The sequence below is a fragment of the Capricornis sumatraensis genome, chromosome 19 (assembly GCF_032405125.1).
Source record: "Capricornis sumatraensis isolate serow.1 chromosome 19, serow.2, whole genome shotgun sequence".
In the NCBI taxonomy this organism is placed as follows: Eukaryota; Metazoa; Chordata; class Mammalia; order Artiodactyla; family Bovidae; genus Capricornis; species Capricornis sumatraensis.
In genome coordinates this window covers 37,676,052-37,693,263 of record NC_091087.1, presented here as the reverse complement: position 1 = coordinate 37,693,263, position 17,212 = coordinate 37,676,052, and the positions used below count along the sequence as shown (strand labels likewise).

The 17,212-nt window shown below is 47.6% G+C and overlaps 1 protein-coding gene across 1 annotated transcript; it reads left to right on the top strand.

Moving 5' to 3' along the window:
- The first annotated feature begins 14,478 nt into the window (after window positions 1-14,478).
- On the top strand, window positions 14,479-15,702 carry LOC138094971 (relaxin-3 receptor 1-like). Its single transcript, XM_068990966.1, has one exon. The coding sequence runs from the start codon at window positions 14,479-14,481 to the stop codon at window positions 15,700-15,702; it is 1,224 nt and encodes a 407-aa protein (XP_068847067.1).
- Window positions 15,703-17,212: the final 1,510 nt, after the last annotated feature.

The following is a 17,212-nucleotide window of genomic DNA, read 5'->3' as shown; positions in this document are numbered from 1 at the left end:
AGTATATTCAAAAGCAGAGACATTACTTTGCCGACTAAGGTCTGTCTAGTCAAGGCTATGGTTTTTCCTGTGGTCATGTATGGATGTGAGTGTTGGACTGTGAAGAAGGCTGAGCGCCAAAGAATTGATGCTTTTGAACTGTGGTGTTGGAGAAGACTCTTGAGAGTCCCTTGGACTGCAAGGAGATCCAACCGGTTCATTCTGAAGGAGATCAGCCCTGGGATTTCTTTGGAGGGAATGATGCTAAAGCTGAAGCTCCAGTACTTTGGCCACCTCATGCAAAGAGTTGACTCATTGGAAAAGACTCTGATGCTGGGAAGGATTGGGGGCAGGAGGAGAAGGGGACGACCGAGGATGAGCTGGCTGGATGGCATCACTGACTCGATGGACGTGAGTCTGAGTGAACTCCAGGAGATGGTGATGGACAGGGAGGCCTGGCATGCTGCGATTCATGGGGTCACAGAGAGTCGGACACGACTGAGCGACTGAACTGAACTGAACTGAACTTTCTTCCTCCAGTCTCTTGTCAGCTGTCTATGCCCACCGCCCCCCACCACCCCCGCCCCCCCGCCGACCTTCCCCTCCTAGCTCCACTCACTTCCCTCCCTAGCTATACTCATTGCTTGACTTCTGGCCCTTGCTACTGTTGCTGCTATCATTGCTTGACTTCTGGCCCTTAGCCAACCACTTTCCATTTCTCCCCTGCTCCTACAGCCATTGACCTTGCTGCAGGGACAGTTCACACCACATCCTGCCCCCCACACCCCCAGGCTGTGCACCAAGCATCTATAACTGGCACCCATGCATTTTCCCATCCTCTGGACACAATGGAGCAGGCACCTTCCAGTGGTCAGAGACAAAAGCTTCTGCCAGGCCGCTGCAAGGACCTTGCTCTAGGTGTTCCCCTCTTTCCTTGGTCTCCACTGGCTCCTGTTCATTCACTCAGTTGCATCTGACTCTTTGTGACCCCATGGACTGCAGCATGCCAGGCTTCCCTGTCCATCACCAATTCCCAGAGCTTGCTCAAACTCATGTGCATTGAGTCAGTGATGCCATCCAACCATCACTGGCTCCTGACCCTTAGTTTAAAAAAATTCTGGTCTCCTTCCAAGTAAAGATATGGATTATACCCCTCCATAAATGAGTGGTCGCTCTCTAGTTCCCACCCCACATTTCTGCTCTTTCTCAATCTACCCTCTCCAGACAGTTATCTAAATTTTGCCTCCTCCCGTTTGCATCTCAGGCTCACCCCCTCCACCATCTTCCACCCTGGTGCCAGAGCCACAGGACCCTTCAAGTCCTTCTCATCTTGACCTGCCCAGTGCATTCTAGAGGTGTCCTTCCCCTCTACTTCTTAACTCCACCCTCATCCACCTGGCAGACCGCCTTCTCACAGGTATTGGGTATTCCCAGGGAACAAGAGGGTCACAGTCTCTGGAACTCTTTCTGGAGGAGGGCCACAGGCTAGTAGGCAAACATGTAAACAAGACCAGCTGCTGAGAGGGGCTATGAAGAAAATAAAACCAGGAGTTTAGAGGGTCTACTTTCCAAGGGGTCAGTCGAGAAGGGCCTCCCGAGGAGGTGATATTCACCAGTCATGTGAGGGTGAAAGGGAAGAGATGGACGCACACTTGGTAGATCTGAGTGAGACCTGTCTTTTCGGGCTCAGCTTATACATCACCTCTCAGCAAGTCTTCCCCGACTCCCTTCTCAAGGTCCCCAAGCATCTTTGCAACCCCCATCATGGCTCAAATCACACTGCATTGCTCTTGTCTGTTACGTCTGCCAAGCCCACCACACTGTGAGATGCTCAGGCCGTGCCTGCCTTGTTTTGTGATCTCAGCCTCCAGCACAGGAAGCCCCAGAGAGGGAAAGGATCTGGGGGTGGGCAGGACACACAGTCCTCCCTGGCCAGTACCACAGTCTGCTGTCCTCACTCCTCTGGGGAGCTGCCAAGGCCAAACACAGATTAGAGGCTTTTCTGAAAGGCAGCCTAGGAGCTTGTGGTTTAAAAACACAAGCTGACAACAGTCCTCACCTGTTGCCGTCTGTGTCCCAGGTCCTGGCCTTTACTCTGTCCGCAGCCTGCTGGGCTGCCTTCATTTTAAGCCTCCTTGGGAACTATCCTGGACACCACAGGATACAAAAGGATTGTGAAGTTTAGTCCTGCCCTCATGACACAAATAACAATCCAACCAGAAAAATAAGGCCAGCCAACTCCAACTCTGGGGCGTAAAGTTTACATTTTGAACAAAGCAAGAGATTTGATATTTCAACATGTAATTGTTCAAAATGTCAGGTATCCGATTAGAGTCCACCCCCACCACCTCTGCCAAATCTTGATTGAATTAATTTATTTTTTAAATGGTTGTTATCTGTGTAGCCCAACATCTCCAGTAAGATTTAACTGAGCTAAAGCGCTACTAGAAACGGATCAAGTGAAATAAGAAACTAGACTCATTCTACTTCTATTTATTCACATATATATTAATAGATTGCTTAAAAATTAGCCAGGAGAGCGCGTGTATTTTAAATCATAAATGAATAGATATCAATTTTAAAATGAAGCATATGATTTAAAAAAATACTATAAAGCCTCTTTGGGCCTCTACTTATCTGTCTAACGGAGATAGTGATTGCTACTGTATTTCAAAGTTTTTTGAGCAGTGATTCTCAACTGGGGGTGATTTTGGTTCCATGGAATTTTGCAATGTCTGGAGGTGTTTTTTGTTTGTTTGTTTTGTTTTTATTGTTACAACTAGGGGAAGGTACTCCTGGCATCTGACAGGTAGAAGCCAGGAATGCTGCTAACATCTTATAATGGAGAGGTCAGCCCCCCACTGCCAACAAAGAATTATCCAGCCCAAATGTCAAAGTGCCAAGGTTGAGAAACTCTGGTCTAGATGATTAAATAATTTGAAGTCACCCGGAAGAGTAAAAGGTCTTTTGTATTTTGTTTTATTTTGCATTTTTTTGGTAAGGCAAGCACAGGATAAACATTCACACTTTTACAAACAGTGAAGAGTAACTCTTCCCTCCCAAAACTGACCCCGAGTCCTTTGGTGCTCCTTCCTATGGGCCATTATTATTTCAGTTTCTCCTGAACCCTTTTAGAAAAATTCTAGGCAAACACAAAGTTCCATTGAGCACACCTGGTGGCTCAGTCACTCTACACCTTGCTTTTTTCATTTACCCACACAGCTCAGAGATGGGAGATGGGCCAGCATCCTTACTCATGGACCTACAGCAGCCTTATTTTAATAGCTTCTTAGCATGTGGCACGTAAACCAGAATGTAAGCTTTATGGGGGCAGGAATCCTCTGTCTTGCTCACTAATAGGCTCTTAGAACAGCAGCTGACCTACAACACACATTCAGTAGCTATTTTCAGTTATCCAAATAAATGTTGGATGGTTGACATTCCATCATGTGTATATGTTACCCATCTCCTACTGGGGGGTATTTAGATTATTTCTCATCTCTTGCTGTGACTATCCTCTGTGCATATAGGTGAGTACAACTGTTGGATAAAGTCCTAGAACTGGGGCTACTGTCAAGGGCATGTGTGTTTGTAACTGTGATAGATAAGAATTGCCAAATTAAGGGCACAATTCTAAATGCTAATTTAGGGTACAGATTGCTAAACAGGGATGCCTAAAAAAGCGCTCCCTTCCATGGGACAGCAACTGGGCTGAGTAAGAACTGGCTTTGAAAACGCACAAGTTGATTGACTTGGAAAGGGGATGCTGAGTAGCTGCCATGGGACTGATTAGCCATTGTTCTGGAAGCCCTGGAGACATGGGTGTTCTGAATATAGTACCATAGTTCAAAGCACTGGGGCCTTTGCCTGCCAACTACCCAGCTTAGGAGGGGGGCCTGACCCCACACCACCATGAGGGACAGCATCACAGGAGTCATGGACATTATCCACATGGAAATTTCAAAACTGTCAGTCAGCTCAGGGGACAAAGGTCCAAGAACAGCTTCCACTCTCGCCAGCAGCCATCTGGGCAGTGAGAAGGATGACTAGACAGAGGCGAATTGTGGCAGTGGATGAGTGCTGAATCCCATGTGTTGGCACTCTGCTTTTACATGCAAGGTCTCACATCCTCCTCCTCCCAACTCTGGAAGTGGACACTATTATATCTTCATTTTACAGATGGAGAAGCTGAAGCACGAAGAGGTCAGGTGGTTTGCTGAATGTCCCAGCACCCAAGTCCCTGAGTACCTCTGCCTCCTGGATTGCCAGTTTGAGCTTCTATGCATCAAAGGACCTGCTTCTTCCTGGCTCCACCTTTGGGAGTTGTTTCTAAGTCTGCCAGATGGCTAGATGTGTGGAACAGGACTTCCCCTTCACTAGAGAGTCACTGAGGCTTGCATTTAGGACCTGTCAAGGGTCAGGAGCCATGCTGATTTCCAAAGGGACCCTCAGGAATGGCCATCAGATTATTTCCTGCAGTCAAATCTTATCTTCACATCTAGCCCATGAACTCCCAGATGGCCAGGGCCCTGTCAATTGGACTGAAGACTAGCAGATCCCAGAAGACTGTTATGTGGGAGGCTGTGTCCCCAGCCTGACATTCACACAAACCTTAGATCTCTTACTGCCCCACACTGCAGCCTTGGCTGTTTTCTTCTTTTTCTTTTTTATAATTTTTTTTTCTTCTTCTTGCTATTGTTTCTTCTTGCTATTGTTTCAGCAAGGGGTGTTCCAAATCCTTGTGTCTGGAAATAATTTGAAAACTTTTTATGCTTTTCTATTATATTTATTGAGTTTTTGGAAGCTCTTTCTGTTATTTATCCTATAACATTATTTCATGTATTTTATTAGTTTTTGTAAAGAAAATACTTGACCAACATCTAAAAATCAGAACCTTTGCTGGTAATAAGATCCTGGATAAAATAAATGACATGGGTCATTTTTATTTTTCTTTTTTAATCAATAAATCATTTCACTACTTTATTTATCCAACAGATACTCACTTGTGCTGCCTGCAGTGGAGCTTAAATGAATAAAAACAGCATGATCCTTATTCTGAAATTGCTATTGCCAATTTTAAAAATGAAGTTAGTTATATAATTTGGGGGTTAGAAGCAAATTTTTAAGACGAAGTCAATAGCAAAATAGGCAGGGAAAGAAGTTAATAGATGTGCCTACATCTAATGCTTTTCATAAAGCAAACATTTCTCCATATTTTAAAAGTCCTTAAATCCAATATCAAAAATTAAGAGATCAGAAGAGACCTAGAGAGATCAGAAGAAATAGAAAATTATCAAATAAATGATAGAAGAATCTTTCTCAGGAGTGAAGCACATGCATTTCTAGACTGAAAGAGTTTACTGGCATCCAGTACAACACATAAGAAGAGACCCCTACCAAGACACACAGGTTCCTTGGTGGTTCAGATGGTAAAGAATCTGCCTGCACTGTGAGAGGCCTTGGTTTGATCCCTGAGTTGGGAAGATTCAGTGGAGAGAAGGAAATGACAACCCACTCCAGTATCTCTTGCCTGGTGAATCCCATGGACAGAGGAGCCTGGCAGGCTACAGTCCATGAGGACACAGAGTTGGACACGATTGAGCGACTAACACTTTCACTTCCAAGACACAACATCTTGATGTACCAGAACTTGTAGGTACTAGAGAAAATTATTCCCAGAGGTGGGAAGAAAATGGTCACAAAGACTCTGTAACAGAATGGCGCCAGAATTCTCTCCAGCAGCCCTATTAGCCAGAAGTCAACAGAGCAATGCCTTCAAAATTCTGGAAAATTCTATGTTTCCAACATAGAACTCAATTCTCAGGCTCTCGATCAAGTGTGAGGGCAGAATATAGCCATTTTAAGATATTGAAGGTCTCAAGACATTTGTTTCCTATGGTCTTTTTCTCTGAAAGTTACAGGAGGCTGTACTCCACCCAAATGAGGAGGTAAACTACGAGAAAGACCTGGGAACTAGGCAACGGGTCATCTGACACAAATCACATTTGTCGGGAAAGACAAATTCCATGTGCTAGCAAAGAAAGGGAGTCTCCATAATAATAGTGAAGGAAAATTCCAGAATCACAACTGTTCAGAAGGCCGAGAGAGCCGCTAGTCCCCACTGGAGCAGGAAGTCAGAGATCCAGATGGGAGGTCTCAAAAGAAATGAACAAAACCCACAGAAATAGAAGTTGCCTTATCTATACACAAGAACCCACAAAGGCCTAATTGCAAACCATCTGAATGGACAATTCCAAATTCAATGGTAAAGATAAGACCCACAGGCTTGGCTCAGATTAACTACTACTCTGGGCTGACTGGCTTCAGGATCTAGAGATGTTCTCAGGTAAGCTCCACATCATGATGGAATGAGTGACAGGCTCTGCAGTCAGATTGGTTGGGTTTAAGTCCTCCCTTTGCCTAGAATTAGCTGCATGCCCTTGGGCAAACTGCTCAATTGTTCTGAATCTTATAACCTTAGTAAATAGGAGATCAAAACAATGATCTATGATATTATCTCAACTTATTAAGATGATATATGTAAAACTGCTTTGTAAACTAGTATTAATACAGTGGAAGTTACCCAGCAACCTCTGCCAACCCAACTCACCAAATGTTGCCCCATTTGTCTGTGTTCCTCCAGAATTCCAAAGGTGGTAGTGTTAGGAGGTGGGGCATTTGGGAGGTGACTAGGTCACGAGAGTGAAGCCCTTGTTAATGGGCTCCATGAAAGAGGTCCCAGAGAGCTCCCCCTCCCCTTCCTTTGTGAGGACACAACCACAAAGAGAAGTCTGCCACCTGGAAGGAGGCTCTCACTTGACCATGCTGGCATGTTGATCTTGGACCTCTAGCCTCCAGAGCTGTGAAAAATAAATCTCTGTCGTTTATATGCCACCTGGTCTATGACATTTTGTTTTAGCAGCCCAACTGGACAAAGACAGCCAATCTCCTGGTAAAACATACAGACTACTGCCCACGGCATGCTGATCCCTTGCTACTAGTAGAATACACTCTCCCACTCTACATCAAGTGTGGCGTTTTGGACCAACAGCACAGGCATCACCTGAGAGCTTGTGAGAAATACAGCATCTCAGCATGCCTCGAACCTGCTGAACTGGAATCTGCATTTTCACCAAATCCCCAGGGGAAAGGTGGGCACCTTAAATACTGGTCTAACGGGCCCCAAACACTTGTCTTCCCACCAAACAAGCTGCAGGCTTCCCAAGAGCCACCTGAATTTGTTTACAAGCCAGTTTATCCTATTGCTTCTGCTATTATATTATGAAACATAATTAAATAGATAAACCCAGACCTGAGTACAGAGGGAGAGTTGTTTCTAGGAAACCTAGGCCGGATGCTTTAGGAAGGCATGAGAAAGGAGAATGGTCTAGAATTACAGTTCAGCAGAGGAGGCTTCTGGGAAGGGTTTAATAGCTGGAGGTACTACCTGTCAAGGCTATGGTTTTTCTTGTGGTCACGTATGGATGTGAGAGTTGGACTGTGAAGAAGGCTGAGCGCCGAAGAATTTATGCTTTTGAACTGTGGTCTTGGAGAAGACTCTTGGACTGCAAGGAGATCCAACCAGTCCATTCTGAAGGAGATCAGCCCTGGGATTTCTTTGGAAGGAATGATGCTAAAGCTGAAACTCCAGTCCTTTGGCCACCTCATGCGAAGAGTTGACTCATTGGAAAAGACTCTGATGCTGGGAGCGATTGGGGGCAGGAGGAGAAGGGGACGACAGAGGATGAGATGGCTGGATGGCATCACTGACTCGATAGACGTGAGTCTGAGTGAACTCCAGGAGTTAGTGATGGACAGGGAGGCCTGGCGTGCTGTGATTCATGAGGTCACAAAGAGTCGGACACGGCTGAGTGACTGAACTGAACTGATTGCCTGTGGGCATACCTTAGGGGTCACGCCTGAGGACACCAGGTCCTCCTCGTTTACTCTGAGTCAGCCCTGTACTTCGCCCACTACCACCACCCCCAGCATTATAGCTGTTCCTTACCCTATCCAGGTGTTCTTTATCCTGAACTAACACTGGGACACTTACACAAGGGATGCATTACATGAATCTTATTAACCCTGGAGCAACCCCATGAGGGAAGTTATTACTATCCAATTTACAGGCAAGAAAAACAGAGATTAAGTCACTTTTGTGAGGTCACATGGTAACTGGCAGGGCAGGACTTGAAAGGAGGTCTGCCTCCAGGTACCAGGCTCCAACCATGACACTGTTGATGGCAACAGACACCAAGAGTTTAGGGAAAACACAGATGCTGCAGAAACATTTGAGAAATGTACATCCCCACCAGCAATTAAAGGGATGTAGATCCAAGCAACCGCAGAGCACTTTTCACCTGTCAGATCTGCAAAGGTTTTTGTTCTTTTGCAATTCAATTTGCATTTATGTCAATGTAATATGCGTTCATGGTTTACAAGAGTCAAACTGTCCAACAGGCACACAAGATGAAAAACAGCCGCCTCTGCCCTGGCTCATCGCACACCCACCCAGGCACACTCTGTGGGAGGAAGGGATGCAGTTCCAAGAGGTGGCCTGAACCAGGCCGCTCCTGCCGTGGCCTTCACTTTCTGTCCCCTCCACACTTTCTCTGGGCTCTCCAGGGCCTCCAGGAATGTTGCCCTGATGTTCCGCTGATCTTCCCAGTACAGCGAAGCAAGGGGCTGGGTGGCCCAGATTGGGAGTGGAAATGGGGAACAAGAGGGGGATACATAGCAAGAACCCAAACTGACCCACACCCCTTAACACAGCCATCTGTAATCTCACTTGGGGTGGGTGGGAGGAGGGAACCATTCCAAAGGGAAAAACCAGCACTGGCCACATCATTTGTAGAAAACTCTATGTGGAAGTGCTATTTCTTCACTGTAGTAACAACAATAAAGAGATTTTATTTTTACTTTTTGGCCATGCAGCACAGTATGTGGGATCTTAGTTCCCTGACCAGGGGTTGAACCCATGCTCCAGGTACTGGAATTACAGAGTCTTAACAACTGGACCACCAGGGAACTCCCAAGAGATTTTTTTTTTTTTTTGGAAAAGAAAAATAAATATATCCCCAACCTGTCACCCTCTCCCACCAAAAACTACGTTCTCTTGGGTGGATCCCCAAACATGTAGGTTTTTAGAGCACTGTCATCAGCATCACAGGGAAAATAACAGGCTCTTCAGAGCGAGGTTTGGGGTCAATTCCTGGTTCTGCTGTGGGATGTGCAACAACCCCCCTTTCTGAGCCTCTGCTCCCTCCTGTGTGAATGGAGATCACATTTCCTGCCTCTTGGAGGAGCTGGAGGACGATATGTGTAAAAAGCCTGGCACTGGGCTGGGGACATAGTAGCTGATCAACCAGGAGGAAGGCAGCTGCCTCCCAGAAAGCACCCTGGCCTCAGTGCTATGCTCTTCTCTGGCTCCAGCTAACCTCTGTGGGACACTTCCTACAGCCCTGAACTGGTAAATCCACCGCCAGCACTTGTCACTCTGCCCCTCCAGCTCTGGCCTTTTTAAAGGCCCAAACAAGGCCTTCCCATAACCATAACCCATCCTACTAAGTGTACTCACAAGTGCTCAGAGAATGAATCCTTACAGCCCAGAGCTCATAGCTCCCCACCCTCCCTTCCTGCCCCTCCAAGTGCCTCTGCCTCCAACTCTATCCCAGTGGCCCTCGTTCAGTGCTGACCACCCCCGGCTGAGCTCTCCTGTGACCTGTGGGCTCCTGGGGGTAGAACGGATGCTGGTCCAGCTCTGTCTCCATCACAGCGCCCATCAAAGGCTGAGGCCGCTGGGCAGGGTCCTGCAGGCCTTCACCCCATGGTTCTTTGTTGACCTCCCACCATGACAAGGGCGGTGAACATGACAAAGACAGGCCTTCCTTTCAATGGACTAACTTTCTGGTGGGGGCAGATTTTTTAAAATGTCAACACATACATACACTCTGATTGTGACAAGTGTTATAAATAGAACAGGGTGATCATACAGCAGTGCAGATGAATGAGCTACTGCTATACTCTACAGTATGGATGAACTTCACAGACCCATGCAGCCAGGCACTGAAGTGTATACATGTGTGTTTCCATTCATATAACACACTAAAACAGCCCAAACTAATCTGTGCTGTTGAAAATGAGGATAGTGATTACTCTGGAAGGAAGCACGGGGACTAAAGGGACATGAGACATGAGGGGGCTTCTGGGGATGCTATTCATGTTCTGTTTCTTGCCGTGGGTGCTGGTTACATGGTTGTGTTTGGTATGTGAAAATTCATCAAACTGTATGCATATGACACATGGGCATGTGCACATGGATATTATACTTCATTTAAAAGTTGGGTATTTTTTAATCCTCGGGGGATGAGATGGAGACTTGAGGGTAGAGGTGGGACTTGGTCATATGGGTAGGATAGTCAAGGAGGACTTCTTGGAGGAGGTAACATCTGATATGAGACTTCTGGGTTAAGAGTTAGTTTTGAGATAAGACAGTCTCTTGAATAAGTGACTGGGAAACTGGACAGATACATGTCAAAGAATGAAATTAGAACATTCCCTGAAACCATATACAAAAATAAACTCAAAATAGATTAAAGGCCTAAGTGAAGTGAAGTTGCGAAAGACTCTTTGTGACCCCGTGGACTACAGCCTACCAGGCTCCTCCCTCCAAGGGATTCTCCAGGAAAGAATACTGGAGTGGGTTGCCATTTCCTTCATCCAGGGGATCTTCCTGACCCAGGGATCGAACATGGGTCTCCCACATTGCAGGCAGACACTTTAACCTCTGAGCCACCAGGGAGTGGGACTAAAGGCCTAAATGTAAGACCAAATACTATAAAACTCCTAGAGGAAAATATAAGCAGAACACTCTTTGACATAAATCACAACAATTATTCTTTTTGATTCATCTCCTAGAGTAAGGGAAACAAAAGCAAAATAAAACAAATGGACCTAATTAAACTTAAAAGCTTTTGCATAACAAAGGAAACCATAAATAAAATGAAAAACAACCTACAGAATGGGAGAAAATATTTGCAAATGATGCAATTGACAAGGGATTAATTTCCAAAATATGCAAACAGCTTACACAGCTCAATATATAACCCCCCCAAAAATCCCAATCAAAAGATGGACAGAAGATCTAAATAGACATTTCTCCAAAGAAGACATATAGATGGCCAACAGGCACATGAAAACATGCTCAACATTACTAATTATTAGAAAATGCAAATCAAAACTACAATGAATTAAAGATTTTAAAATTTAATAAAAAAAAAAAAACTACAATGAAGTATCACCTCATACTGGTCAGAATAACCATCATTAAAAAGTCTACAAATAATAAATGCTAGAGATGGTATGGAGAAAAGGGAACTGTTGATAGGAATGTAAACTGGTGCAGCCAGTATGGAGAACAATATATAAGTTTCTTCAAAAACTAAAAATAGAATTATCATATGATCCAGCAACCCCCATTCCTAGGCATATATTCAGAAAGGAGGAAATCTCTAAATCACAAAGATACATGCACCCAGTATTCATAGCAGCACTATTTACAATAACCAAGGCATGGGTGTGGAAGCAACCTAAGTGTCCATTGACAGATGAATGGATAAAGATGTGTGTGTACACACACACACACACACACACACACAGGAAAGTTATTGTCATAAAAAAGAACAAAATGCCATTTGCAGCAACATGGATGGACCTAGCAATGATCATACTAAGTAAGTCAGACAGAAAAAGACAAATGTGATATCACTTACGTGTGGAATTTAAGAAACAGATACATATCAACTTACCTATGAAACAGAAACAGACTCACACACATAGAAAGCACACTTATGGTTGCCAAAGGGAAAAGAGGGTGGGCAGAGATAAATTAGGAGTTTGGGATGAACTAGATACATGAAGTAGATGAAGCAGATACATACTACTATACATAAAATAGATAAACAACAATGTCTTACTGGATAGCACAGGAAACTATATCCAATATCTTATAATAACCTATAATGGGAAAGAATCTGTAAAAGAAAAATATATATATATATAACTGAATCACTTTGCTGTACACTTGAAACATTGCAAATCAACTATACTTTAATAAAATACATTAATAACTTTCAAAAATAAAAATTTAAAAAAAGTCAGTCTTGGAACAAACTAGGGAAAAGCACCCCAAGCAGAGGGCCTGGTGAGTGCAGAGTCCCAGAGACAGGAGAAAATTTGGTACCCTGGAGGGACAGCGGAGGCTAGTGCAGGTGGAGCCTTGCACAGAAGCGAGTGCAGGTTGGAGGGCTACTAGATGAGATTAGGGAGGTGAGCTGGCCCCAGATCAGGAGAGCCCTTATGGTCAGGGAAGGAGTGAGGAGTTTATTTTAAATAAGATAAGATGTCCTAGAGCATCACAGAGGCATGTGATCTGGCTTACCTTATGACTGCCACGGGGAGAGGAGATCCTGGGCTGAAGCACCCCAAAAAGATCATCCATGAATGAATGAAAACAAGATATACATAGAGAACTCTTGGCCTGTGAGAACCATAAGAGGTTTTACAGACCATTTTACAGACAAGAAAACTGAGGCCAGAGAGGGCAAGTCACTTGCCCCAAACCACAAAGCAAGCTAGTAGCCAGGGCACAGAGACTAGCAACTCAGGCTACCTGACATTCAATGACAACTCCCATAAAAGGAAGAAAAATTCCTAGGCCACCAGGGCCCACTAAAGGGAAACTCTGGGAAAGTATGATCTAATTTTGCAAACTTTCTATCAGATTACCGGTTCATCTGGGCTCTGGCCCAGACTGTGTGCATGCTAAGTTGCTTCAGTCGTGTCCGACTCTTTTCATCCCTATGGACTCTAGCCTGCCAGGCTCCTCTGTCCATGGGATTCTCCAGGTAGGAATACTGGAGTGGGCTGCCATGCCCTCCTCCAGGGGATCTTCCTGACCCAGGGATCAAGCCTGCATCTTCTGCATTGCAGGTGGATTCTTTACCACTGAGCCACAGGGGAAGCCCCCTGGCCCAAACTAGAACTGGGTAATTGGGTTAATTTCCTCTCTTGTGACTACTGGGGAGAGAATCCCACTTGCTTCAGATTCTCTATCTCCCAGGCAAGGGAGGTCTGGCAGTGAATCTGCCTGTGGTCACTGATTAAGGATAGGAGACACCGTGAAGACCTGCCCTCTGGAGACCACGTCCCCGCTCCTGGCAGTATGCTGTCCCAAAGCTCCTAGGAGAGCAGGAAAGAAGGAAAGGGCTCCTCAGAGTGGGAGCTCCAGACTAAAGCCAATGGGGGACTGACTACCATAGAGAGGGCCTTCAGCAAAACAGGAGGTCAGAATGAGGAGAAGGGGGTTCTCTTAGCTTGATCAGTTTTCCCATGACCCTCACAAGAGGTTATCATCTTCCTCCTTTACAGGTAGGCAAGGTAGATCAATTAGCCCCAAGACACACGGCTGGTAAGTAACCTAAAGGGGACTATGGTCTCTCCCTCTCCTGGGAACCCTCCCATCCTTAAACCCGACCACCTTCCTTGAGCCTCCTGCCCTAACACTCACTGAGTTATTACCATGCTTTTTTCTTTTTTAATGTTGCACTTTCCCCTATATGAGATCATCTCATTTACTTGTCTTTATCTCCCAGGAGAAAATATGTTCCATGCCTATTGCTGCATTCCTAGTGTTTAGCAAGGTGGATAGAACATAGAAGGTATGCAATAAAAAATTCTGCAAGTACAGAAGGAGGTAGTTGCGGGAAGGCCTTTCTGAGGAGGTGACATTTGAGCCCAAGTGCTGAGAAAGAGCCAGCCATAAGAAAATCTGGCCATGGGAAGATCTCGGGCACTTTGAGACCGAGAACGGAACAAAAGGGGAGAGGGGATGAGGAGTGCCCAATGCTAAAACACAGCTAGAAAAATACCTTTACCAAGAGGAGACCGGGGTTGGGGGACCATTTAAGGGAGCAGGGCTGGAGGCAAAGAGACTGCCAGTCCCTGCTATTTGGTCCGGAGCAACAGTCTCCCGCTGAGTATTTCCGGCCCGCAAAGGCTGAAGGTGGAGGGGTATGCTGCTTCCCGAGGCGAAACTTATCGGAACCCTTCTCCAGTCCTGAAGGTTGAACCGCTGCGGGAGGCGCTCTGTTTCTAGCGTTGCGTCTTCACTCAGCGACCCACGCACAGCCGCGACCCTGAGCCCACGTGAATCGCAGAAGCCTTCTCCTCCGACCTGACCTCCCGGCCCCCAAGTCTCAGCTTCCGGCCTCCACTCTGGCTGAGGGTCCTCAGTTCTTGACGAAATCGAAGGTAAAGAAGTAGCCAATAGAAATACGGCCTGGAAGCGCTTAGGGCAGGGCGCGAGTGCAACTGACCAATCAGGGCAGCCTTCATCCCTTTAAAAGTGCTGCTGCGAGGTGCTGAACACCGCTAGTCGTCCCAATTTAGCCGCTGGCTTCGGGGTGGACCTGAGCCGATCCCTGAGCTCCACCAAGGGCGATGGCGTCAGCCAGAGGCAGCTGTCGCATGGCCCGCGCCTTCGGGGCCGTGCTCCCCCTGAACTGGTTTGGAGATGCGTCGTCCCGGCAACCCTGTAACAGTTCGGTGGGCAACGGATCTGAGAGCACTCGCCCGACCTGGGGTCCCCGCAGCCTGGACGGCCTGGAGGGAGTGGCAGAGGCTGGAGCGGCGCTGGCACTCCGCGCGCTAATCGCGGGCGCCTACCTGGCCCTGTGCGCTGTGGGGCTGGTGGGCAACGTGCTGGTGCTGGTCCTGGTGCGGTCCCAGCAGCGGCGCCGGCGCTCGCTGCTCAACTGCTTCCTACTCAACCTTGCAGCCACCGACCTGCAGTTCGTGCTGACACTGCCCTTCTGGGCCGTGGACATGGTGCGCGACTTCAGCTGGCCCTTCGGGGGTGCCATGTGCAAGGTGGTGCTCACGCTCACGGTGCTCAATATGTACGCCAGCGGCTTCTTCCTTAGCGCCATGAGCGTGGCGCGCTACTACGCGGTGGCGAGGGCGCTGCGCCCCGGCCGCCCGGGCACCCTGTGGGCCGTCTGCTTGTGCAGCTTGCTCTGGGCCACCGCAGTCCTGGCCACTGCACCCACCGCCCTGTTCGCCACAGCGGCCAGCATCGGGGGCGAACGCTTGTGCCTACTGCGCTTCCCAGACGGCGGTCCCGACTGGCTGGCCTTCTACCATCTGCAAAAGATCACCGTGGCCTTTGTGCTGCCGCTGGTCACGCTGGGGACCTGCTCACTGCTGCTTCTGCGCTTCCTGCGGCGGCGGCAGGTACGCTGGCCATCTGGGGTCCCGCCCCGACGTCGCTCCCGGGTTACCCGCGCGCTGGCCTGCGTGCTGCTGGCCTTCGTGCTCTGCTGGCTGCCCAACCAAGCGCTTACGTTCTGGGGGGTGCTGATCAAGCTGAACGCGGTGCCCTGGGACCGCGCCTACTTCCTGGTGCAGGCCTACCTCTTCCCGGTGTCCATCTGCCTGGCGCACTCCAACAGCTGCCTCAACCCGCTGCTTTACTGCCTGCTGCGCCGCGACTTCCGCCAGGGCCTGCAAGAGCTGTGCGGCCGGGCCAAGCACCCAGCGGACCTCCGACCCGGCTCTCCGACAGCCGCGCCCCAGCTACGGGGCTCTCTGATTAGGCCTGAACCCGGAGAACCACACCTCTCACTCAGTAAGGGCCACACGCCGCTCCGTCAGTACCAAGAGTGATGGGGCAGATTAGGCCAGTTAGTATTGGAGTGATGATGTCAAGGGACAGTGCCTGACTGGAGAAGCAGGCCCTTTGGCCGTGGAAATTACTTAAGCCTGGGAGTTTATCACTAACCTTCTGTGCAACCCAGGGTGAGTCCCTTTCTCCCTGGCCTCAGCGTCTTCTTTCCTATAAGGAGAGGTGAGGATTGGATGAATCCTGGGGACTCCTCTGTATCTAGCCCTTCGATCCTCCTGGCACAACCTCTGCAAACAGTGTGAGCTCCATTCATTGACCTTTAAGGCACTTAATCCGACTCCTGGTTTATGTTTCCCTTTGTTATAAGGGAGCTGTGAGAGAGGGATGTGAGTGGTTTTTGGAAACCATAGAGTGGAGGGATTTCAAGGTTATGAGGTAGCCGTTGATGGCTCAAGATTTCTGAGCTTTCATCTGCAAGGCCTGCCTGCTATTTGTTCTCTCTAGATCCTGGGGGCTTGACTGACCCAAACATCACTCATCTGGCAGTATGCTGTGAGTGAGCATGCGAGCTGTTGCATGAAAAGTGGCTGCAAGGAGCAGTCAGGAGGTCTGGAGCTATGTAGCTGGTGGGGGGAGGGGGGAGCAGTGGGTGGTGAGCAATGACCTGAGTGGCCCACATAGGACAGAACTGGGACCAGTGGGAAAGAAGGCATGGGAAGCAGATTTCCATCCCTCGTTATGGCAGGCCTTTCCCATTGTTGAGCACCTGAGCTTCATGGGTGGTGAGCTCCCTGTTCTAGAAGTCATTACAACAGAGACTGATGGAGACAGAATTGATGCATCAGATAGGGGTGTGGAGCTGCTGGATGATTTCACCAATCTCTTTGAGCCTGGAGACCCTGTGACTGATATGGGACAGGTGGGAGTGTTTGCATGCTACAGGCCTTAACAGTCAACATCTTTTCCCCTTGCTCTCCAAAGGCATCACTGAAGATAAATCAAAAGGCAACTGATTTGAATTCCTTCTCTGGTAGACAGCGCTGGATCTTCATATTGATGCAGAGCTACCATAAGGCATTCTCAGCACACACCAGTTGAGATTAGGTGGTCAGAGGTCAGAATTTGTGTTTGCATCCTTGCAAAGACTTGCTCATAAATTTCATGCCTGATGTTTCCGATAGAGGAAGACGATGCTTTAAAGTAGAGGAAAAAACCTATTCCCCACTGCCTGGTGTCCAAGTCCGGAGCCCACACAGGATCTTGGGTCAACTCAAATGTCTGTGATTTGTCATCCCAGAGCAGTCGGAAGGGGTGGAGGGGTGAGGCCCACAGCTAACCCCTGGTGGAATGAGAGGCCCTGTGCCTCATGGTGTGGGTGATACTATGACCCCTCTAAAGGACCACAATACAGAAGAATCTGTATTCCTTGGAGTACTTGTCCACTTAAAAAGAAAATAATATTTTACAAAGTAAAGAAGTGCAGTGATTCACTGGTAGCTCCAAGCCTTGGTTATTTTTCTCAGTGTTATTTTAAAATTGAGTCCTAAAAAA